Consider the following 25,442-nt stretch of genomic DNA (forward strand, 5'->3'; position numbering starts at 1 on the left):
GAACAAACCCATCAGAGAGAACATCATTTATCTGTATTAAACTGTACACCAAAGAATTTTGTTTGCCAAATATTGTACAGCAAAACGTGTCAGTAAGGGCACATATTATATTCCAGATGAAAAGCCAACTGTGCATGTGTTGATTAAAGAAGGCGGCTCCAAATGTAGGATGCGGAGATCTCATGTACTACCATCAGCTGCTCCAGACTGAAAGCCTAAAATCTTTCACTCTACGCTGAGCCAAAAGTCTGTCTCGTTAACATTTAACGCTCATTGACAATCTAACACATCACAGAGTTAGAATGTATGAAGAGTATTATACAGTGGGAACAGTTTCTAACACGCGGTTATCTTCAGTTCTTCTCCCGAGACTAACGGACACTGAGACAGACAGAAGAAATGGGGGGGAGGGGAAAAGTCACAGTTTGGCATCTGACGTGAATAACGTATTACACTTGTGTACGACATTCAGTGATTCTACACAACAGGCTTTCGAAAACAGATCATCTCAGGACTTCATGGGAGGGTGAACTTTGGCAAGGAGAGTTAAACTTCCTATGAGTTTGGCTTCCTAGGGGAGAAGTCAAGCAGCAGCAAGGGGTTACAGAGATGAATAGTGGATTCTTCGTGACATGACTTGAATACTAACAGGGAGGCATTTGGATCCCAACTTTGCCAATCTTCAGGGATGCTTGACCCAGAGAATGAGGACCAACCCATTCTGGACCTAGGGCCTGGTGAGAAGTGCAGATCCAGGACTATCTGAATACAGTTAATTCTGGTATGGTTCTAACAATTTCCCCGACCAGTGTGGATAAAGGATCTCCAGGGTACCCTGCCCCAAACACCTGAGAACTGCCCTGCCTCTATTAAAGCGTAGTTCTTCCACGACGCTTTTCATCTGTAGACCTCAATGCACATGACAGAGAAAAGGTCAGTTTAAATCATCCCCATTCTATAGACTGGGCAACAGACCTAGAAAAGGGAAGCCACTAATCCAGGAACAGAACCCTGGTCTCCTGACTCACAGTCCAATGCCCAATCCGCTGGACCTTGCTAAAAAGCCCCACATGAAGTGCCTCTAGCTTGGTTAGACTAGATAACAGTTCCCATTCCCCCGCAGGAATTAATCTATCAAGGGAACTCAGTGTTAGAACCACAACAACACTATTTCACCTCTCTCTCCAGCCGGATATTAACACACCTTAAATGTTCTGTCACATGGGACTGTCCTGAACTGTAGGACTTTCCTACGGCTACACTGTTGGAGTAATCCATAAGAAAGGAACCTCTTCCATCCACACTGAACTATTAAAGAAGCAGAACAAAGACCAGGGTTATTTCCCATTTAGGAGCAGTAATAAAATAAAGGGTCATATTTCTCTCTCCCCACCCATAACATTTTTTTGTCATTTTAAACGTATTTAACCAACTGTTTATGGCAACTGTGCAATTGAAACCAGTTTCCTGTCTAGCATCTATTCCTTCCATTGTGTTCATGCTACCTATGCATTGTAGGGCTGCTCGTTAGAGATGGAACTGTTGGCACCAGTTTCCCCCCCCTCCACTGCTCTAAAGTCAAGTAACTGAACCATTGTTTTTTTGGGGGGAAAGACATTGTGTAAATGAGAATCAGGCCCTGAAGGCTCATTTCATATTGCTCTCAGGACACAGGAGGTCAAAATGCAGGTGAAGATGTCACTTACTTCCACTGTAAAGGGGTCTTTGTGTAAGTGAGTCTAAGACCCGTTGGAGCTTTACAAAGGTCCTGATCGACGGCCCACTGAAGTCAACGGAAAGACTTACGGCTGTTCAGCGGGGTCTGGATCAGATATGAGGGCCAAAAAAAAAGATGGGCTAAATTTGGGGGATCTGAGGTTGGAAAGAGCTTCCTTTCAAAGGCTCTCCAGTCAGCCCAATCGAATTTCCAAGCCTTAGGCTCACAAGTCTTAGGCCATGAGTCTTTCTGGAAGGACTGCAGAATGACTGATTATTAGGGAGTTAATCCTTGTAGCGTTAGCTTTTTCATTTTTTAAGATCCAAATTAATATTCCCTTTTGTCCCTCGGAATCTCAACGTCTCCCGAGACCACAGAGAGGCCTCAGATCTCGTGCGCTCAGAGATTACCAACCTGAAAATCATTACTGAAAATCACGCTGTACTGTGGGAATCCTTTGCTACGGGAGGAAAAGCTTCCCTATGTCTACAAGTTAGCTCTTTTATGGTAAAGAAATAGGTTAAGGCAATGGGCTTATCGAAGATCCATCAGCACCACATCTCCCTCAGCTATCGACACATGAGTGCAGCTCTGAAAGAAAGAGGAGAAATGGGAAGGTTATTTAAATACCTTCATCCCTTACATTCCATTGGCCCTCACTGTGGCCTCTGAGCATCTCTCTATCAGTGGATTTTATTCTTACACCCCCTCCAGTGAGCCCCATTGGTACAAATCGGGAATTAAGACACAGGGTACATTAAGTGACTTGTCCAAGGTCCCACAGGGAGTCTGTGGCTGAACCAGGACCTGAACCCAGGACTCTCCAGTCCAAGTCCAGCGTCCTACCCGTTAAACCATCCCTTTTGCCAGGAATAAGTTATACTTCGCACTTAAAGCATTAGTCATCAGTAGACACTGAAGTATTACAAATCTGAGGAAGCATTAGCCCCTTCATTTTCTAGCTGGAGAACTGAGATACAGACAGGGCGAAGTGACTTGCCCAAGGTCAAACAGCAAGTCATTGGCAGAGCTGGGAGTAGAGCCCAGATGCCCCCAGTCCTATTCTCTGTCCACTGGATCATGACACCTCCATTAGAGGAGGGGCAAGATAATTTTTAGAAACAGGAACAAGCCCTGTGGATAAATTTGCTCCATGAATGAACGTGGCCACCTCACCCTGTTAGCAAGACATTCAAAGTCCCCTCTCACAATGTTCTCAGTAGGAATTTAGCCCCATTCTGCAGGTGGGGATACTGAGGCACAGAGTAGAGAAGCTACTTGACAGAGGTCACAGCATCAGTCAGTGTGTGACAAACAGAACCCAGGAGTCCGGCCCCCCAGCCCTGCATTGATTACCCCAGACAAAGTTCCATGGGGGTGGTCACACATCCCCTTCCTTCCCTGGATTACAGGCCAGCCTTGCGGTATAGCTACGACTTCGGTGATTGATTGAACAAGCTGAATGAGCTGCAGTTCTCACTGTCCCTTCTCTTCAGGTACTTACGGTGAAGAGAGGTGGATCTTTGCTGTGTGGATGAAAGCCCTTCTGCCGACAGGAAGAGATCTCCTCCAGGCCATGGTCTGTCAGCTTGAAGAATCCCGTCCTACAGAGATAAGATGCTTTGAACAACTCGGGCCTTTAAAAAGATCAGCAGAGCAAATCCCTTGGATCAGACCTGTTTTAGTTTCTCATTTTCCTTCTGATGTCGTACTAACAATGAAACCCTCACAGACACCCCCTCCTCATCGCCCCCAACCTTTTAGTAGTCACCAAGGGTACGTCTGCATTGCACTGTAAATGCAGACTCAGCTCTGAACCCAACTTCTTCTCCCATCCCCACACCAACCGCCCTGTCTCTGGTCAGCAAGCACTGGGGACCCGAGTCCTAGGACCCACCCGGGAGGGTGGGTTTGAGCCAGAGTGCTGCTGAGATTCAGGTCCAACCCCTCATTTTGCAGTGTGGATGCAACTCAATCTGCAGACCCAAGTCGGAAGGTTGGCCCAGTGCAGTATGGACGCATTTAGCACGGCTGTAGGACACAGGTCCAGCAACTGTAAGGCCAAGTTTACAATGCAGTGTAGACGCTCAAGCGCAGACTTGGAAACACAGAGTCCACAAGCCTGGGTCCCACAGACCCAGGCTTACAATGCAGTGCACACTTACCCCTAGAGGGCCCAGCTGAAGTTAGGGCTCCATGGTGCCGGGTGCTTCCTGGAGACAGAACCATACCTACCCCAAAGAGCTTACGGTCTACACAGACAAAGGAGAAAGTCTCCACATTTTACAGATGGGGAACAAAGGGCCAGCCAAAGGGGGGCTGGTCAGACAGGGCAGGTGTAGCAGAGCTGGGAACTGAACCTAGATCTCTGGAATCTCATAATGCGCCCTAACCCCAAGCCCCCGCCTCAATTCCACGTTATGATTCTACAACAGTTTCCAACTAGTTCTAGTGAGAGCATGGGATGGGATTTTCAGAAGTGTCTAAGCGACTTTAGAATCACCCTGGTTTCCAGGGGACATGTGCATGTAAGGCCTGCTGTACAAACTCCACACAGCGTTTGTAATTGTGGAACTGTCGGGTTGGGGCCCACGAGATTTGACTGATACAGTTATAGCAGTACCTAGTGTAGATGCAGTTAGACTAATATGAAGGTTCCTATAACTGCATCCACACAGAGGGTTGTGTTATTTTAACTACACCAGGATAACTAAAGCAGCACAACTTGGGTGTATAGACAAGGCCTAAGTTGACAAGACTGTCAGCTCTGTAAGGCAGGGATCATCTTTGTACAGCACCTAGCGCAACGGGATCCTGCGCCACGCCTGCAGCTTTTAGGCGCTACCGTAATACACCTGATAAACAACATTTCTGAAAATCTCATCTGCCCAGGAATGACATGATTGGGAAGCAAACACACTCCCCTACTTACTCCTGGTATTTGGGTGCACACACAATGGCAATGGACTCAGCCAGCATCATCTGATAGGAGCAGTGCGTGTGCAGATCCACGCTGGAGAGAAAAGCTGTTTGCGTAGGGTGAGTCTAAACATGGACACGTAAAAAGGAAAGGAAAGAGTTAAGAAGCCTGGCTCAGAGATCATGGGGTTCGAAACAGCAGCAAGGACTGACAAAGCGGTCACAAAAAGTATAGCTTTTTGATTAACAGAGCAGTAGCATGCTAAACCTTTACCGTACTTGACAGGCCAAACACCCGCCCCAAACGGCCATTTCAAACTAAGATTACCCCCTTGGTTTGATACTAGACTGAGAAAGACGCAGAAAAGGATGTAGGTTGCCGAAGAAGCCCCGTGTAATCTTGCATCTCAAAGCACACTTAAGTACAGTTATAAGCTATATTGTATGCACTCCCACATAGGAGTCCCTTCACACTCTTACGAAATGCAGCACCTTCTGGGGTGGAACACGTTAGCTGTTTAACACAATATAGCCACACCAAACAGGGCAGGAGGTAAGAAGATTCTAGAATCCAGTCAAGACTGCAGGGGATTTTAGGGTGGCACAAAGCAATCAGTCAGTTAGAATTTGCCCAGAACCCTGGATTTAACACCCCAACTCTTATGAAAACGGTCCTGGGGTCTGTCAGGACCTTTGGTTGTGTCTCTCATCCCAGCCTCCTTAACTGTAACATCTAAAATAATGAAGATCAATTGGCATCAGATGGACTTAATGGAGTTAGATCCCTTCATATGAGAACAAATCTCCCACAACCCTTCACCCTCCCCGATGGGAAAAAGCACGGTCTCTTTCTGCAGGTCCCTCGGCTGTCTGAGAGGGGAAGCTAGTGCCTAGGGGGACAACTCGGCCAGTATCCTGCAGTTGCCAGTGTTTGCAAGACAGGTGCCACATTGGAAACAGCGTTCCTCAGCATGAAATGTTTTGCTTGGCGTTTGGCACCACTCCGAAGGCCGAGTCTGGACTGGGAACAAGGCCAGCTCTGGAGGTTGTACAGGAATCTGGAGCTGGCTCACCAGCAGATGGACATCTGGAAGAAGAGCTGAGGAAAGCACTATCCCGGGGAACCGCCCTGGGGGTTAAGCAGAGGCACCTGGCTCAGAGCTGGAGCTTCAGAGGGGGAGTTTAGCATCTGGGACAATGGCTCCGTTGTTGAGGCAAAATACCCGAGACGTCTATGTAGCTCTCAAGTTGCGTAAGCAATACACTTCTCCTCTTGAGCACTCCCAGGGCAGGGGGCTGGGAGAATGGGGTCACAAGACATTCCCTCATCTCCCAGAGCCCCGTACCAAACAGGCCAGCTTTCCTACAGCAAACGCCAGCGCTGCTCTCTGCTCTGATGGGAAACGGCACTTAAGCCCAAACAGAAATTACAGAGCCTTCTGCTTAGGCTTGCAGGGGGAAAGCTTCCACTCAAGATCCTTACGTTCAAGGGGGAAGTATTGATGTTCCCGAGGGGCGGGGGGGGAAGGGAAGGCCCAGAGAATCATAGAATCATAGAATATCAGGGTTGGAAGGGACCCCTGAAGGTCATCTAGTCCAACCCCCTGCTCGAAGCAGGACCAATTCCCAGTTAAATCATCCCAGCCAGGGCTTTGTCAAGCCTGACCTTAAATACCTCTAAGGAAGGAGATTCTACCACCTCCCTAGGTAACGCATTCCAGTGTTTCACCACCCTCTTAGTGAAAAAGTTTTTCCTAATATCCAATCTAAACCTCCCCCACTGCAACTTGAGACCATTACTCCTCGTTCTGTCATCTGCTACCATTGAGAACAGTCTAGAGCCATCCTCTTTGGAACCCCCTTTCAGGTAGTTGAAAGCAGCTATCAAATCCCCCCTCATTCTTCTCTTCTGCAGGCTAAACAATCCCAGCTCCCTCAGCCTCTCCTCATAAGTCATGTGTTCTAGACCCCTAATCATTTTTGTTGCCCTTCGCTGGACTCTCTCCAATTTATCCACATCCTTCTTGTAGTGTGGGGCCCAAAACTGGACACAGTACTCCAGATGAGGCCTCACCAATGTCGAATAGAGGGGAACGATCACGTCCCTCGATCTGCTCGCTATGCCCCTACTTATACATCCCAAAATGCCATTGGCCTTCTTGGCAACAAGGGCACACTGCTGACTCATATCCAGCTTCTCGTCCACTGTCACCCCTAGGTCCTTTTCCGCAGAACTGCTGCCTAGCCATTCGGTCCCTAGTCTGTAGCGGTGCATTGGATTCTTCCATCCTAAGTGCAGCACCCTGCACTTATCCTTATTGAACCTCATCAGATTTCTTTTGGCCCAATCCTCCAATTTGTCTAGGTCCTTCTGTATCCTATCCCTCCCCTCCAGTGTATCTACCACTCCTCCCAGTTTAGTATCGTCCGCAAATTTGCTGAGAGTGCAATCCACACCATCCTCCAGATCATTTATGAAGATATTGAACAAAACCGGCCCCAGGACCGACCCTTGGGGCACTCCACTTGATACCGGCTGCCAACTAGACATGGAGCCATTGATCACTACCCGTTGAGCCCGACAATCTAGCCAGCTTTCTACCCACCTTATAGTGCATTCATCCAGCCCATACTTCCTTAACTTGCTGACAAGAATACTGTGGGAGACCGTGTCAAAAGCTTTGCTAAAGTCAAGAAACAATACATCCACTGCTTTCCCTTCATCCACAGAACCAGTAATCTTATGATAAAAGGCGATTAGATTAGTCAGGCATGACCTTCCCTTGGTGAATCCATGCTGGCTGTTCCTGATCACTTTCCTCTCATGCAAGTGCATCAGGATTGATTCTTTGAGGACCTGCTCCATGATTTTTCCAGGGACTGAGGTGAGGCTGACTGGCCTGTAGTTCCCAGGATCCTCCTTCTTCCCTTTTTTAAAGATTGGCACTACATTAGCCTTTTTCCAGTCATCCGGGACTTCCCCGGTTTGCCACGAGTTTTCAAAGATAATGGCCAATGGCTCTGCAATCACAGCCGCCAATTCCTTCAGCACTCTCGGATGCAACTCGTCCGGCCCCATGGACTTGTGCACGTCCAGCTTTTCTAAATAGTCCCTAACCACCTCTATCTCCACAGAGGGCTGGCCATCTCTTCCCCATTTTGTGATGCCCAGCGCAGCAGTCTGGGAGCTGACCTTGTTAGTGAAGACAGAGGCAAAAAAAGCATTGAGTACATTAGCTTTTTCCACATCCTCTGTCACTAGGTTGCCTCCCTCATTCAGGAAGGGGCCCACACTTTCCTTGGCTTTCTTCTTGTTGCCAACATACCTGAAAAAACCCCTCTTGTTACTCTTGACATCTCTCGCTAGCTGCAGCTCCAGGTGCGATTTGGCCCTCCTGATTTCATTCCTACATGCCCGAGCAATATTTTTATACTCTTCCCTGGTCATATGTCCAACCTTCCACTTCTTGTAAGCTTCTTTTTTATGTTTAAGATCCATAAAGGGAAGGGAACTTGCCCAAGGCATAAAGGGAAGGGAAGGAACTTGCCCAAGATTTTGTTTCTATGCACAGCCTGTTTGGGAAGCTCTGCATACAACGATCATTGCAATATAATGACCTAACAAAGAGGGTGGGGTTGCCAAACCCATAGAGGGTTTGCCAGACTGGATCAGACTACCTAGCCCAGTATCTCACCACCAACAGCAGCCATCACCAGATGCATCAGAAGAAAAAATCCCAGACAGGACACTTTAACTATCCCCTTAAACCGGCTTTCCAGCATATTTGATAGGAGTTTAAGGTCAGGCCTGTGGGCTCAGGGAAGCACTTACATGGATCCATCCCAGAGTGATGAGGCTGTCCTGATCTTGAATCAGGAAGAGTTCCTCCTCGTTCTCTGTGTTGCAATAATCGGGGCCTCCGTGTTGTTTGGGGACAATGACGTGCGTTATCGTGAACTCGTTCCTCAGCTGGAAGATAGCAGGGAGAGGGTGGTTACAAAGAGGATAGTGATCAATTGTTCTCCATGTCCACAGAAGGCAGGACAAGAAGCAATGGGCTTAATCTGCCGCAAGAGAGATTTAGGTTAGATATCAGGAAAAACTGTCCGGGACTTTAAAGAGTCAACAGGGCCATCTTAAGGTCACATGCAATGACAATTTAAAGGCAACGTAGGATCCGACTTTAGAGTCAATGCAGGACATTGCAACAAAGGTTTTATTAGGAGATCAAGAGCCCAAAGGGGAACCTAAGGCAAAGATATTGACATGGCTTTACCCAGAATGTCACCTTACCAGTTTCCCACAGAGGATTCCACATGTCTCCACACCCCGGGCAGTGTTAGCATCAGCTACCTGGAGGAACTTATGGCAGAGCACCTTGGGGATGACGACATGGCGAAGGCCCTCCGTCATTACATCTGTGGGGACAAGAAGGGTAGCTGTGAATACAAGGCAAGATTTGTGGCAACGTGCAAAATTTACTGCAATGTGCCTCAGGAAAGGTCAATACCTAAAGAGGCAGGGGAAATCATTTCAGCCAAACAACTCAGGGCTGAGGTTTGAAAATAAGCAAACAAGGTACACAAATAGCTGCTCTTCGTATTCCTAATGAGTACTTGAAATCACTCTTATATAGCACTTCACATTCATAGATCTCAAAGGGCTTTACAAAGATGGAGCTGGGGAAACAGAGGCACAGAGAAGGGAAGGGGCCTTCCTAAAGACACACAGTTTAGCGATGGAACCAGGAATAGAATCCGCAGGAGTTTGGACTCCCAGTCCAGTGCTCTACCCGTTGGACCATGCTTCCCAAATTATGTGCGTTAATCAAGTAATTGTGCAAGTGGTGTGGCTAACTGCCATATCTCCAGAATCAAGTAGGCTGTCCAACTAAGTCTCGAATTTCTTTAAAATGAGAAAATCACAAAAAAAATGGTCCTGGTTACCCTGCTGTTCTGGTAATATGACCAAAAAGCCAGGATGCAAAACTGACCCGAATCAGAAAGTGAAATGGACCAGCCCGTTTCCCCTCTCTCTAGCCTGGTAAAATACCAAGAGCATTCAGTGGAGAAAGGAAGTTTGATTTAAAAGAAACCATGCTCCATTGCTGTGACCAAAAGGCTGAGTAACACAGAAGGGAACCGCATACTGGGCCCAGCTGTGATCTCACACTAGTGGGACCCCATCGACTTCAGTGAAGTTCCTCCCAGTTTGCACCCATGTGAGTGGTCAAAATCAGGCTCGTTTATGTTCCCCCACCCCATCTTGACAGCATCCCTTTAGAGACCAGAAATGCTTTCAGATGGGTATTGATATTTTTAGGGCACATGTGGAGGGAAAGGACAGAGGGAGACAATCAAACGGCAAATCAGCACGGACTTAGCTCCAAATTTTGATCTCTGATTAGTCACTCCAGTGTGTAAGAAAGAGGAGAATCTAGCCTTTGAACTGAATCTGACTAGGGACTGAATCCTGCAAGGAGCTGAAAATGGGTGGCAAGGCCCTTGAGTACGTGCTTAGCTTTAAGCAGAACAGTCCTACTGAAGAGGGCCAGAGCGCTCAGCAACTTGCAGGTTCAAGGGGAAGGAGCTATTTAAGGATTCTCCAGAGACACTCTCTCAGTCAGCGCAAGCACTCACTGCCCATACAGTTAGGGTGGGAGCCATTCTCCCTGCAGGGACGAGGAGGGATAGAGATAAAGATGAAAAGTTTCTAATACGTTGTGTGTGTGCGTTTTCGCATAGGACACTTGAGACTGACACCGTTTGTGGCATCTCTGTTAGCTTCCAGCCTAGGTTCAGGCACCAGTGTCATGAACAGGAGTTAATTCCAAAAGGTACTAACTGTTTTCCGGGCTCCCCAAAGCTCCAGGCTTCAGAGATCTGTCCACAACAGGCACTTTTGGCAGCGCTGTTCCTACCACTGGGCTTGCAGGTGGAACAGGAGAAGCAGGAAGCTTTGGGGTTAAGTCAGTCGGGGGCTTTTCCACTCCTGGTATCAGGGGTCCTCCCAGAGACTCAGGACCTAGCTCTGGCTTCCCAAATTCCTGCAGGATTCTCAGACGCTCTTTCTCCAGCTCCTTGCGCCGGATCAGCTCCTCGAAGGCATTAAATTGCTCCTGCTCTGCCTGCTGCTGCTTCATCTGGGCTACCCTTTGCCTCTCCTCCTCCAGCTGCTGCTGCAGAGCCAGGTTACGCGCAAACTCCTCCTCCTCCTTCTTCTGGCAATGGGAACATGTAGGGACAACAGACAGGATGTCACTGGGTCTTGTGGTACAAACGGGTTAACTGAGCAGGGAAGAAGCCTAGGCATCGTCAATCCCTTTGACTATCCCTTCCCCAGCCGGAATCCTTTGCAGAATAGCTTCCCTTCTACATGACCAGCCAAAACACATCCACACACAGGAAGGAGCTGCAAACCAGGCAACCAACCAGATCACATGTTAAACAAGTGGAACACCACTGCAGCTTTGGCCCATGGACCCCAACAGGCTCCCACATACTGCTCCAAGCTCGTTCGGACCCCCATTGTCTGGAGCGCGTCTGAACTGAGTGGTTTAGGTCTGAGCATGCGGATCAGACAGACAAGGAGGCCGGGGTGGAGCAGACGGGGTAACAAAAACAGGATGTGTGCAATTCTTAATAGCAGTTGTGTCTTGCCACCTGCCCTCAGCTTGCAGTTTTCGGTCTCCATTGCAGCAGAGGGTAAGTTTGAGGAACGACCTGCAGGAGGAGAAGGTGACTGGCCTTATGGACTCAGACTGGGAGTTTTCCCTCCCTGCGTAAGGGCCAGGCAGGGAGGTAGCACCAAGGGGATTTTGGAAGAAGCAGGCAACCCCTCTATGACAAGGCAGCAGCGACACGCTCAGGAAGTTAGCTCCCAACACTGTGAAATCTGAGCCTGCAATGCTCCATTGCAGAATCCAGCTACCCAGTTTGCAGGTTCGAAGACCCTGGATATCAGTTTCCTTTGCAGCTGCAGGTTTTATTTATGGTGCTGACGTTCCACCTCGCACCATTACTCACCTTTCGCTCACTGTATTCCACATACTCTTTGGTGTATCGCTTTAGCAGCTCCTTCTTCAGCTCCTCGGCTCTGGGGAACGCGACTTCTTTGAGTTTCTGGAGGGAGAGAGAAGAAGTGCGATGTCAGGACAGCAACACCAGATGGGAATCTAGGGTCACCAAGCCCACAGCACCGAGACAAAGTAAACTCAGCTCCATACTTACTGCAGTGACAGGTATTAGGAGAGGTTAAGCCACAAACCGGCAGGGGGCTGGGATACTGACGACTACAGCAGAGAAGCAGGAGTCAGAGAAAGGAGCACTCAACGCAGAGAGAAACAAACAAATGGTGCTGGTGCATCCTCACAGGGCACCAATGGGACACATTGATCACATACAGACGTATCAAGAGCGGAAGGTCCTCATTTCCCACCCCCGCCCCAGCTGCTGGGGGGGAGATGGCGTTCCAGGCTGCCTGGCACCAATGGGCGCTGTGAGAGCCAGCTATGCACTCACGCATTTATCCAGACGTGCACATCTGCGTCCCTGAAGAGCGGCATGAGGTTTGGGGAAAAACAGGCCCACACTTAGAGGGTCTCAGAAAGTCCCGGTGTCCTACTCCTGGGCCATCACGGAGACTTGTTATTTGGGGCCCTATTTTGAGAGGTGCTAAGTGCTCTGAATTCAACAGGGGTTGCAGGCAATGAGCACCTTGGGATAACGGACTCAGCCGCCCCTTCCCCTCCACCCCAAACCTTTGGTGCACCAGTGCTCCAGCTTGGCTGTTCTGAAGCCTGTGTCCCCAACACCCCCAATGCTCACGTGCAGGTTAGGGAGGTGAACATGCAAGCTGGCCTGACATGCCTGTGTGAACGGTGCATTTCACATACTGACGTAAGGGTAGGGACTAATGACTATTGAGGAGATGATGGCAATCCAAGGACCAAAATGCTGGAAGACCTAGGCTGAATACTAGGGAAAGACACTTTCTAACAAGACCTGCCCAACTGTGAATGACGTCCCACGGGAAGGGGTGGAAGCCTCATTACTTCAGAGAGCGAGTAGCAAATAGGACAATACCACAGACAGTGTAGCAATAGGGAACAGGGCTGGAAGCCTGGCCAACAGAGGAGAACGGGAGGAAGAGGTAACTGAACTACCAGGAGGCACCACGGCAGCATTTCCAAACCGGAATTCCAGTTTTTGGCTTTCCTGTATTCAAGTTTTTGACCCAAAAAAAGGACAATTTTTTCCACAGGAACCCTATCCCCATTTTCCTGACCAGCTCCAATAGAGAACAACCCAGCAATGGCAGGATGACAGACCACCCAACACACCAGGCCCTTCTCTCCAACATCTATTACCTCAATGTTTTCTAACAGAAATTATTGAGAGAGAAAGAGATTCTTGGTAAGACCACTGCAAACTGTGACAACTTACCTTCACTGTGTCTTTCTTCTCAGGGAGGACGGCGGTTTTGTAATCGCGATGCTTCGGCAGCTTCTCTATAAACAGCCTGCAAACGCAGAGCAGAAAGATTGCGTTTCCAAACGGCGCCTGCAAGACGCAGGAAGAGATAGAAGACAACAGTTGCTCTGAGCTGGGTTTCTTGCACCGCAGCACAGATGTGCTCTGTGTTCCCACTTGCGGTGCCCAACGCTTACGTCCACTATTATGCTGTACTTGGGCGTTCCTCATCAATAGCAACTTCCAAAGATTAACCTCCTCCCAGGCTCTTTGGGATAGAGACGGTCTTTGCTCCGTATTTGTACAGCACCTGGAACACTTAATTATTTGTAATATCGAAGTACCCAGGAGTTGCAGTCATGGACCAGGACCCCGCTATTCCCGGTGATGTACAAACAAACAAAGTCACTCCACCATAACAATTTCCATTAAATGATGATAATGGATAACAACAACTTCCATTAAAACAAATTCAAACTGGAGTAAAATTAAACAGACCCAGAATACGGCAGACTATTCATGATGGCCCCAAATCAGGGTGATACTTAAGCACAAGAGTTGAAGCATGACAGTTGTGCCCCTGAAGTCAGTGAGGTTACTCACGTACTTCCGAATCTCACTAATTCAGGGCCTGCAAGAGGGAAATGAAACCATTTGCGCAGTAACTGGGGAATCAGCTAATTTCCCCCATTCATATGACTTAAATAAAAGTGAGCATCTGAGTTGAGAACCAGGAAGAGACAGAGGGAATGAACAGAACAGGGACAATTATTGACTGATCCATCCCGTCGTCCAGTCCAAACTTCTAGCAGTCAGAGGCTTAGGGATACCCATAGCATGGGATTGCATCCCTATCTTGGCTAATAGGCATGGATGGACCTATCCTCCATGAACTTATCTAATTCTTTTTTGAACCCAGTTATACTTTTGGCCTTCACGACATCCACAAGCAAGGAGTTCCACAGGTTGACTGTGTGTTGTGTAAAGTACTAGTTTTAAACCTGCTGCCTATTGATTTCATTCAGTGACCCCTGGTTCTTGTGTTATGTGAAGGAGTAAATAAAACCTCCTTATTTACTTTCTCCACACCACTCATGATTTTATAGACCTCAATCATATCCCCCCCCGCAGTCATCTCTTTGCCAAAATGAACAATCCCAGTCATTTTAATTTCTCCTCATGTGGAAGCTTTTCCATCCCCCTAATCATTTCTGTTGCTCTTTTCTGTACCTTTTCCATTTTTTCTCCTTTTTGAGATGGGGCAACCAGAACTGGATGGAGAATTCCAGGGGCGGGCGCACCATGGATTTATATAGCAGCGTTCAATATTTTCTGTCTTATCTTCTCTCCTTTTCCTAACGGTTCCTAACACCGTTTGCATTTTTGACTGCCACTGCACACAGGGCAGAGGTTTTCAGAGAACTATCCATGACGACGCCAAGAGCTCGCTCTTGAGTCGTAATGGCCAATCATTGCGTATGTGTAGTTGGGATTATATTTTCCAGTGTGCATGACTTTGCATTTATCAATATTGAATTTAATCTGCCATTTTGTTACCCAGTCACCCAGGTTTGTGCGATCCCTTTGTAACTCCTCGCAGTCAGCTTTGGCCTGAAACTATGTTGAGTAATTTTGCGTCATTTGCAAACTTTGCCACCTCACCCGCTTTCCTGGGTCATTTATGAATACATTGAACAGCACAGGTCCCAGTCCCCTAAGGCCTTGGGGGACCCTGCTATTTACCTCTCTTCATTGTGGAACCTGATCATTTATTCCTACTCTTTGTTTCCTATCTTTTAACTAGTTACTGGCCCACAAGAGGTCTGTCTCGCTTATCCCAGTGGGATAAGAACACCTACTCATGGGGCATATTAATGCTTACACGGCCCATAGAGAAGCGCTACATAGGAGTTAAAACTGGAGCCAAAAATAGTCAAAGGATCCAGAAGACTACTCATGACAGTCCTGCTCCAGCAAGGTACTTACTCACATGCCTAAACTTCAGGCTAAGCAGCTATAAATGCCAACTCTTATGTACCTGCTACATGGCACTTTCCGCTGTGTAACAATCTCACTGTGTGGCATCCGCTCGAGTGTCTGAACTGGACTTTCAGCCACACTCCCACCTTAACCCACTAGGAGCAACAATGACTGGCAGATACCCCGTGGAGGGAAGAGGGACAGAAAGGACTAAGCAGAAGCCCAAGGAAGAGTGGTACAAGGAAACAATCAGACCATACCTGACCCAGTTAGAATTAGAGCTGGCACAGTGATCACAAAGATGAGCAAAGGGATGGAGTGCAAGCAATGGCTGAGGGAACTATGTTTAAGTTGGAAAAGAGGAGATTAAGGGGGAGATATGAGAGCAGTCTTCAGACACTTGAAAGGTTACCATAGAAAAGATGGAGAAAGGTTGTTCTCTTGCCACACCAGGCAGGACAAGAGGCAATGGGTTCAAACTACAGCAGAGCAGATTTAGATTAAAACTCAGGGAAAACTCCCTAACTGTAAAAATAGTAGGATGATGGAACAGATGCCTAGGGGGGTTGTGGTAACTTCTTCACTGAAGGTTTTCCAAAGGAGGCTAGATAGCCATCTGTCTTGGATGGTTCAGCCGCAACAAAGCCGGCATCTCTGCAGGGGGTTAGACTACCTGACCGTTATGGTCCCTTCTAACCCTATGAGTCTATGATCACGGAGTTTATACTGGAGAGAGCACGTGTGTGCTAAACCTAAGCTGAAAACTGAATTAAAGCTACAGTCCCTTGAGAACAGGCCCAGCTTTCTGGAGCCTAGAATGCTCCTCACCTCTATAGTGAGTGCATACACCATTCTCCAAAGACCAGAGCGAGAATGACCCTATTAAATAGCATGAAAAACATTCCTCATGCCAATTGGTGTTCCCTGCTGGCCTCCTGCTTCCTGCACACAGCTGCAAAGCAGGAGACATGAACCTTTGATCATTGCAAACCACTTTCTAAGCTGGAGAGGAAGAAGAGTCATTCGGATGGGGCAGGGACAGGAGCTGCACATCTGGGGTGTGTGGAGAAGGCTGGGTTTCAGCACATGCTCCAAAGGGGGATTCCCTGAATGAGGAAAAGCCATGTGGCCGAACCCACATGATTAAGGAAGGACTGAAAACGCAGGTACCATGAAATCCATCAGGTCGGAGAACAGAGACATGAAATAAACCCACCCGTGTGTTATAAAAATCTCTGTTTATGCATCCCTTACTCACAGGAGTAACTCCTTACTTATGGGCATAGTTAAAGAGCACGTCTACCCCACAGAAATACCTGTGGCCAGCGAGTCTCACAGCCTGGTTCTACAGACTGAGGCTTGTGCTTCGGTGCTAAAACTAGCTATGTAGATGTTCTGGCGTGGGCTCTGAAACCCAGCCCCCAAGTTCCAGCCACGCAGGAACATCTACACGGCTACTTTCAGTGCCACAGCATGAGCCTGGGTTGCCGAGAGTCGCTGCTGCAGGGGGGTTGGCTTTCTGCTGCGTATGCGTACCTGATGGAGCTACGGGTGTAGGTGGGCAAGTGCTGCGGGATCAGCTTTCAACAACGGCCTTGGCCCAAAAGCGGTTAAGCCACCACTTTGCTCCCAGGCGACCTTTCCAGATGCACAAATCAGGAGCAATAGTTCCAGAAGCAGGGCAGTGGGACACAGAGGGTTCCCCTCCCTCTCACTCCCCAGCGAGAATCCAAGTCAGGCCAACTGGGACTCAAAATCCTTGATCATCTCATGGCTTTTCACTGGCTTGTGTGGAGCTGGTGAGCTCAGTCCATCAGCCAGCCGGTAGGTGCCGCTAGAACATAAGGACGGAAGAATCCCATGCACCGCTACCGACTAGCGACCGAATGGCTCGGCAGCAGTTCTGCAGAAAAGGACCTAGGGGTTACAGTGGATGAGTACCTGGATATGAGCCAACAGTGTGCCCTTGTTGCCAAGAAGGCTAACGGCATTTTGGGCTGTATAAGTAGGGGCACTGCCAGCAGATCAAGGGACGTGATCGTTCCCCTCTATTCAACATTGGTGAGGCATCATCTGGAGTACTGTGTCCAGTTTTGGGCCTCACACTACAAGAAGGATGTGGAAAAACTGGAAAGCGTCCAGCGGAGGGCAACAAAAATTATTAGGGGGCTGGAGCACATGACTTATGAGGAGAAGCTGAGGGAACTGAGATTGTTTAGTCTGCGGAAGAGAAGAGTGAGGGGGGATTTGATAGCTGCTTTCAACTACCTGAAAGGGGGTCCCAAAGAGGATGGATCTAGACTGTTCTCAGTGGTAGTAGATGACAGAACAAGGAGTAATGGTCTCAAGTTGCAGTGGCGGAGGTTTAGGTTGGATATTAGGAAACCTTTTTCACTAGGAGGGTGGTGAAACACTGGAATGTGTTACCCAGGGAGGTGGTGGAATCTCCTTCCTTCGAAGTTTTTAAGGTCAGGCTTGACAAAGCCCTGGCTGGGATGATTTAGTTGGGGAATGGTCCTGCTTTGAGCAGGGGGTTGGACTAGATGACCTCCTGAAATCCCTTCCAAGCCTGATATTCTATGATAAGCCACCCCCCAACTGGCTTCTTGTATTGGCAAGCTCAGCAGAGAGGCCAAGAACTGAATGGACCAAGGAAGAGAGAACTCTGCTTGAGATCAGGGGGCCCAATCAGCCCCATGCCCCAACAGCCAGCTGGGCTGGGAGCACCAGATGCAGCAACAAGGTGGGAGTATGCCCTTATCTGAATCCAACTGAGCAGATCTATGTCCAGGCAAAGCTCCAATGAAGCTAATGCATGGATCCCATTGTAGGATCAGGGCCTTAATGTTCCACGTAACTTGTGGATTCTAACTGCAAGACTCTGTATCAGACACAGACACACAGGGCTGCACTTGTTAGCATTGATTGTCTCCCTCCAGGGGCTGGAGCACATATAAAAGGTTACGAATCAGCCACGGCCTCCAAGCTAACAGATACATCCGGGGGCCCCCAGCATTTCAAATCCCCAGACAGGTCACCCCAAGTTGAGGCTTCTGTGGGGATTGAACCGATGAGCTCTGGAAGTAAAAGCATGAGCCACCACTGCTTAAGCTACAGAACCAGCCTATTAGCATACAGTCAGCAGCAGCCTGTCATCCAGCCACCGGGGGCGGACAAATAAGCCCCACTGCGTTAGCATGAGTTACGCACGGTTAAAAATCGAAGTTAGGACAGTCAAGAGTTAAGGCTCCTACAGCTGAAGCCTGGCTCTGTGCAGAGCCAATCACAAGCCCCCCTTACCCCACCTCAATTCTATTTAAGCTCAGTGTGAGGAGGGACTCCCCCGCACCACGCAAAACCACACCAGGGAGGCAGCTGAATGCTGCAGATCTGTTGAAGGATGTCACAGATCCAGTGCTGCAGGAGATCTCTTTACAGTCCAATGCCTTGGGGAAAGCATGCAAGACAGCAAGTTTACGCACCCCACCCCAATGGCAGTGTGACATGCCCACTAAGGGAACAAAGTAGCCCTGAAAATATTGGATATTTCATGGTCAGGCTGCTTACAGCCCTGATCCCTGGCTATAGCCACAGAGGGCGCAAGACAGGAGTGGAGAGGGGAAGTGGCTTTATGTGCCTGATCCTGAGACTACTCTGTGCTGGGGCAGTCCCCTAACAAGGTAGAAAAATTCCGCTCTAGCTTGTGCCAGTTGCCAAAGGCAGCCAGCGACTTGCTGGGACCCAGGAGGTCAGTCCCCACTACTTTCCCACAAACATGCCCCCAGCTGCAGGAAGAGTCACGAGGGAGGCTGAGGGCAGTTTGGGGCCAGAGATGTACTTGTGTAATTAGAGATATCAAATCCAGCCGATGCATACCACACTGCTGTGCAGCACCTGGCTACAGCACATAGCCACACCACACCCACCCTCCGTTTGTTACGGGACAAACTCTGCTCTCCTAACCAAGCAAATTCAGGGTAAAGCCACTGATGTGACTTTGGAGTTACACTGATGGAACAGGGAAGTCTGGCCCTATAGCTGAAGGGGGGGGGGCAGGGAAGATTCATAGGGTACAAGGCCAGAAGGACGATTATAATCCTTTACTCTGTGCGTTACACCTCGTGATTGTTGCATCAAGCCCATAATACCTGCTTGGGCTAGAACAGATCTTTTCACAGTCTTTCTCTAAACCTTTGAGTGATGGCGAATCCACCCCAACTCGGTACATTGTTCCAATGGTTAATTACTCTCACTGTTCCAAACAAGCACCTTATTGCTAGTCTGAATGCAACTAGCTTCAGCCTCCAACCCGGATGTCGTTCTGCCTTTGTCTGCTGGATTAGATGACAGAGAAGCAAACGCAGAGGGCTAGATTCGGGCCTCCTTTACAGCAACACAAGTCCAGAGTAACTCCACTGAAGTCAATGGAGCCATTTCAGATTAGTGCTGAAGTAGGGGACAGCAATTCTGGCCCAGACAGACCAGAGGAACTAAATAAAATATCCTGCCCAGTAAATCAGATCTAGGTAGAATGAAAGGCTAATTTCAATTCACCAGCATTAGGGACAGCACAGTGCAGGACCCAGGTCTCCCTGCCCAGACCACATAGCTTTCAGGGAAAGGTACATGCCACGTGTATGTCAAGGCTCCTGGAGAGGGAGCTCACCACCATCTGTTACCATTATCATTTGTTTAGCTAAAGGAGGTTTAAGCAGCAGCGTGCGAGGAACGGAGCTGGAAAGATTCCACTTGGTTTTACACTTACCAGCCTCCCACAGAGCCCAGAGCAATGTCCATAAAAGCCCAGGAAGTGGCAGGGGGGAAGAGAGGCTGGAGTCCAAGCTAATCAGAGAAAAATGTATTGAATTTAACAAGGTCAGGTGAGGAAAACTGTACAGATGCCACGGAAAAGCAAGTGCCAGACGGACACTGAATGGCATTGTGGGTAACCATCATACTTTGGGAAGGGGCCCCTCTCTTTTTTTAAGTTCCTGATTAGATTCAGGGAAACTTTCCTCCCCTAAACTCTGAGCACTTTAAGGGGAAAAAAAATAAAATAAATTGAAACTGGGGTTTGCAAATGAGCCTAAGGGAGTGTGATGTTCATTGGGATTCAGGCACCTAACTCCCTTAGGCACCTGTGACAATCCTAACGTTAACGCAGCCTACACAGTTCAACCTTTTACAACTTGAGATCCCAGCCTGACAGAATGCAAAAGCCCAGCTGGGCCTGGCTGGGTTAGCAATTAGATGGGAGATCTCTAAGAAAAAGCCTCAGCTCTGCAGGAGTAGGTGAGGGCAATTCACAGCTAGGTCCCAGACAGTGCTGAGCACCCATGAAGATGGGTGGGAGTTGCTACCGGCCTCTCAGGATCAAGCACTTAACACACGTCCATACTGAACCAGAGTCCTCTGTGCAGCACTAGTGAGGGCACAGCCTTTCAAATAAGCCTCTGACCCGTGGTAAAAATCCCAGGCACTCCAAGAAGGTATTATTCACAGCTTGGTGCTAAGCAGCTGTCAGGTTTCACCCCAGGGGTGGGTGCATTTCAGTGCTGGGTCACCCAACATAGTTACATTTGGAAACCGCCATGGCATGACGCTCTATAGAGATATGATCCTTGCCCCTATGTACAGCATGGCCGCAAGAGAGGAGCTGGTGACATCTGAACGTGGGGACAAGGAAGAGTCTCTCCCTGATAATCCAGAGCAGAGAAGAAGGATCACAATGCCCCAGATTCAAAACCAGGGTTGCAAAGACCATGCTGAGGAGACACTGTTGTACTTCACGCCATATGGCTGCAGTGCAGAGATAAGTCTTTATAGGTCAGAGGCATAATCAAGTCTAACCTGTGACTTTAAAGGGAGCATTTTACATTTTAACCCCGTAACAGGCTGACATTTGTCAGCACGTGCTGAAAGGGAGAAATGGGCTCACTGAGGCAGAGGACTCACGATCCCCACCTCAATATAGGGGAGTTGGGATCTTGCATGCGGGCTGAGCAGTCCTGATGGAGGAACTGGAGCAGCAGGCAAGCCAGGGAGGTTGGCTTGAGCCAAACTTTCTGATTGTTAATTTATTTGCCAACAAAAGCAAACCCCAGGAAGAGGTAAACCGACCGTACGCCATGTGTGGACTGTTTCAGAACTGATTGGGAAAGGCCCCTACTCCCAGACCCTTAGAAAATGCTGCAGTCACCTGGCAGCAGGAGGAGCAAAGGCTGACAGTACCAGCTGACCAGGGGCCTCAGCAGCAGAACATTTAGTGATTGAGTGATGAGGAGAGGGCATTTCCCAGTTTGCCTGGGACAGCAATAAACCCTGGCCCCCACCACAGCTAAGATTGTGCTGGTGCACCAGGGAGAGCTATGCCAGCGGTCATAGAGAAGAGGTAAGTTAAGATCTTGAGTGCTATTCACCTGCAGTCCAACAAAGGAAGCCCCAACATCCAACCCTGTCCCAAAGCCCAGACCACAAAATCTGTTGCTGGTTTCTACTCATTGGCCACTAAATGCCAGGTCAGATGAGAATGCATACCCAAGGAGGATGAGAATGAGAAGAGCATTAAGCTGGACAGGGCAGCAGGAGAGAACTGCTCTAGGGTAAGGGGGTTCTGTCAGAGATAGGAGCCTGGCATTGAGTGAGGAGGAGGAAGCAGCTGGGAGTGGCAAAGAGGAAGAAAGATAAAGCAACCATATACTTGTTCAGTTCTTTAAGGGTTAACTCAAGCTTCCCAGTGGTAGAGAGAATGTTTCTAGCCTGGATGGTTTGGGAGATGTTGGACTTTAAAGCTGACCACTGATCCCTTGGTCTAACCATTCAATGGTAGCAATACTTGGCACCTATGTAGTGCTTTTCATTCATTGTGAAGAGGCAGGTAAGGGTCGTCATCCCCATTTTACAGATGGGGAAACTGAGGCACAGAGCAGGGACATGACTTGCCCCAGGTCACACAGGGAGCAAGCAGCAGAGTCTGGAACAGACCCCAGCTCTCCTGACTCCTAGTCTCTCCTGGATTGTAATGTATGGTGCATAACATCCAAGATAAAACAACAGCCCCAAAGAGCTTAAGGTAAGTTATCCCCATGCAAGGCAAAGGAGCCCTTACGTGATATACTTGTTGTACAGTATGAAGGCGCGCTCAATGTTGCCTTCTTCAGAATAAATCGTCGCCATGCGGATGATTTCGAGCCCAGAGCGGTAATACCGCCGTGGCGGGACATCCTCATTCACCTCCACGGAGCTCCCCATCTGGATCAGCCTCCTAACTCGCTCCTCTGGAAGGAGGCTGACATCTGTGTGGTCAGGCATGAGGGCCAACAGGCTAGGGAGAGAATGAACACAATGCATGGAAATAGACATTATCCTAGTATATTCTCTATATCCAAATTTATCAGGGACATATCCCTACCGGGACATAAGGGAGGTGGGAGTGGCTTTCCTAGGAAAGGGGATATAGTGTGTGGGCTGAGCAGTCCTGAGGGAGGAACCCTAGGAACAGCCAAGCTCTCTTCAGAGCTTCACTTTTCAGATACATGCATTTTTGATTTGGGGGCAGAAATTCATTTGGGATTACCTGAGCCCCAATTACCCAGATTCAAGTTTTTAGGAGAGATCAGACTGAGCCTGAATCCCACCACTGTCAGGGTGTTTTGCAAGACTCCTCTTTAAACAAGCATTTCCCCTTAAACAATCATGTCTCAAGACACTTGAAGATCAGTCACCTACCCCCAGTCACTGTAAGAAACTAAGTTATGGAGTGTCTCCTACAGGTAAGTGACACATTCTCATTCAGTGCTCTGATTCCATGGCAATCGCTGCCACAGAATACATGATACCTAAATAAACGGCAAGAATCTGCAGAATCTCCCTTTATCAACCAGAAAGCACAGTACCCCATCCAACCCACCCTGCTCATGATCCCACCTGGCTCCTGCAAACACCCTCTTCACTCTAGCAATGCCAGATCCCACCCTCTCCTTCCATCCGGGCCCCTTCAAACACATTCCTGAATGACCACCTTCCTCCTTTCTGGTTCCCAATGATAATTTCAGGAGCCTGAGGCAGAACGCACTGCAAAGGGTTCAGGAAGCACTGCAGAATGGAATGCTTTCACACAAGAATCCTTACCTGTGTCACCGCCCAGTTGATGGAGACTGCCCTCTCTGCTTCCTGGCAGATACTAGCCACCTGAACTCCTAAAAACAGACAGTTTCCAAGTATCACCCACTGTGAACTAGCCAGTTTATGGGTTAAACCTTCAGTGAAATCATAGTGCTGGATCTGTAACATCCTGTAAATCCCTCAGCAACGTGACTGCCACCATCACTGCATTATGATTTCTTGCATCCTCCCACTAAACAAGGGGAAAGGTCTTGATCAGAGACAACAGGGACCTGGGGATGTGAAGGGCTACAGGCAAAAGAAGTGTCATTTCCAGCTTTACTTTCATGCAAGAGCCCCTTTTGAAGGCCTCAAATCCTGCAGTTCTTCGTCCTCACTCTGCCAAAACGCCTAGTGAACTCAATGGAAATTTTTCCTAAATAAGGGCTGTAGGATTTGGCCCTTAAACATCTCATACTCTGTTCATCTTATAAACAAGAGAGTGGAATCCCCTTTCAGGATAGAAGGCTGAAGAGAGCTGAGCTCCATCAGGCAAGAACAAGGGAAACGCCTGTTCAGGAGCAGAGTTGAACTCTGTCCAGCGCCTGCAGAACCAGGCGTAGAGTGAAATCATTTCTCCCACATATCTGCCTTGGCGGTCAAATTCCATTCTGCACCTCGCAACCCCCCCGATTATTCAGGGCTTTCATCCCACTTCGCTACAAAGGGAGTTTCAGTTCACTCCCCTGTATAGACGAATACGCCTTTACCGTATGAGGGGGGTTAGGTAGCCTGATCAGACACCACAGGCGGAAGGCACAGGGGAGGGACAGGCTTCGGGACAAGGGCCCACGCGTTGGGGGGCAGAGTCGCCACCTGCCCAGGGTTTCCCAGGGTCACCCCTTTTGTGAGGCCGCCGCCCTGGGAGGTGGGAACGGGTGCCCCGGACACGCGGCCAGGGCGGGGGGGGGGGCTCACCCAGGCTACCCCCGCTTTGTCTTTTGGGGGCCGCTCTCAAACTCGCCCCCGGCCTTGCCCCCAGGGTGGGGGGCCCCCCGGCCCCGGCGAGGCAGCGGTCGGCACGCTGAGGGGGGGCAGGGGTTCGGGGGGTTCAGCGAAGGCCCCGCCCGCCGCAAGTGGGCCGGGCCCATCCCCCGGGCCGGGGGAACGGGCCGAGGGGGTCTCACGCCCCCCACAACCCCAGAGACGGGGCGGGGCCGGGCTCTGCTCAGCGCCCCTCCCCCAGGGCCGGCCCCTCCCCCACCCCGGGGCGCCCCTAGGCCCCCCGCCGCGGACCGGGCCTGACCGGCAGCTCGACGCTCCGCGGGGGCCGCGGCCTCAGGCGGGCGGGGGCGGCCGCGGGTCCTCTCAGCCCCACGGAGGCGGGGCGTGGGGCGCCGCAGCCCAGAGCCAACTCCACTTCCGGGTGGCTGGGCTTCCCTCAGCCTCGGTCTGGGCTACGGGCCACGCCCCTTCTGAAAAAGCTCTATTCCGGCCTAGAGAGGGCGGGCCCACCTCGCTCTCAACAGCCAACCAGACGGCGTCTCCACATCCGGGTCGTCTCAGTGAACCCCCTATATCCGGATTGGGGTCGCTACCTTTTTTCCTCTCGGCAAACTTTATTGGCCGGTCCGGGAACAACGGGGCGGGAGCCGCAGGCGGCCATCTTGGTGGAGGCAGGGGGACAGGAAGTGAAGTCATGCCTGTTATGAGATCTTGTGGGGGGAGGGGAATAGCCTCTTAAAGGGGCCGCAGCCTCTAAGCGGAATAAGGTGGGGGTGTATTAAGGACGTGGAGGGTGTATTAAGGGCTTAGCCCTGCCTCGACAGGGGCTGCCCTCCTTGTGCCCATGGCACCTGCCCACAGCTGCCCCCACTACCTGCCACAACCTCACAGCCCTACAGCTCCAGCTATGGCTCAGGCAGCCGCAGGGGCTGGTGCCAAAGACCTGGGGTTCGATTTCTGCCCCACAGGGCCCCGTACAAGGGCAAGGCCTAAACTGTGTGCCCAAGCCAGGCTCCCCCAGCTGCATGACAAATGTTGAAAGGGGACACCTCAGCACCCTATTCAGTACAAAAAGGACTTCATCCCATATTTCAGCAAAAGATCACCCCCAAGAGACATGCAAATACATGCTTAAGTTGTACCATAAATACCACTGGATGAGGGGCTGAGTAAAAATAATTTGCAGACTGTATTCTTATCCTGTCCCTCCCCCGCATTCTTTCCTTGAAAAGGTGGGCACTTTATG

General features: G+C 49.6%; 2 protein-coding genes across 9 annotated transcripts in view; both read right to left on the reverse strand.

The window, feature by feature from the left end:
• The window catches only part of ACTG2 (actin gamma 2, smooth muscle), a 39,764-nt gene extending 38,474 nt beyond the window's left edge, over positions 1–1,290 (reverse strand). The window contains exon 1 of one of the 2 annotated variants that reach the window (XM_077805973.1): positions 1,205–1,290. The gene's annotated coding sequence lies outside the window, so the exon portion shown is untranslated. The remainder of the gene's footprint in view (positions 1–1,204) is intronic. The other variant, XM_077805975.1, reaches the window with a different exon arrangement.
• Positions 12–24,842, reverse strand: STAMBP (STAM binding protein). Of its 7 annotated transcripts, none has more exons than XM_077805969.1 (11): positions 24,790–24,842; positions 23,219–23,286; positions 22,197–22,412; positions 13,082–13,157; positions 11,663–11,758; positions 10,482–10,857; positions 8,931–9,055; positions 8,469–8,606; positions 4,650–4,762; positions 3,222–3,321; positions 12–2,308 (listed from the first exon to the last, which is right to left on the reverse strand). In XM_077805969.1, exons 3-11 carry the CDS (start codon positions 22,397–22,399, stop codon positions 2,252–2,254), a joined length of 1,284 nt encoding a protein of 427 aa, XP_077662095.1. In that variant the 5' UTR covers positions 22,400–22,412; positions 23,219–23,286; positions 24,790–24,842; the 3' UTR covers positions 12–2,251. The 7 variants fall into 7 exon arrangements, with proteins under 7 accessions (XP_077662095.1, XP_077662092.1, XP_077662091.1 ...); XM_077805966.1 differs by having other exon boundaries at positions 24,707–24,823; XM_077805965.1 differs by lacking the exon at positions 24,790–24,842 and adding an exon at positions 24,498–24,635.
• Between the last annotated feature and the right edge of the window lie 600 nt (positions 24,843–25,442).

The sequence above is a fragment of the Eretmochelys imbricata genome, chromosome 26 (assembly GCF_965152235.1).
Source record: "Eretmochelys imbricata isolate rEreImb1 chromosome 26, rEreImb1.hap1, whole genome shotgun sequence".
Classification (NCBI taxonomy): domain Eukaryota; kingdom Metazoa; phylum Chordata; order Testudines; family Cheloniidae; genus Eretmochelys; species Eretmochelys imbricata.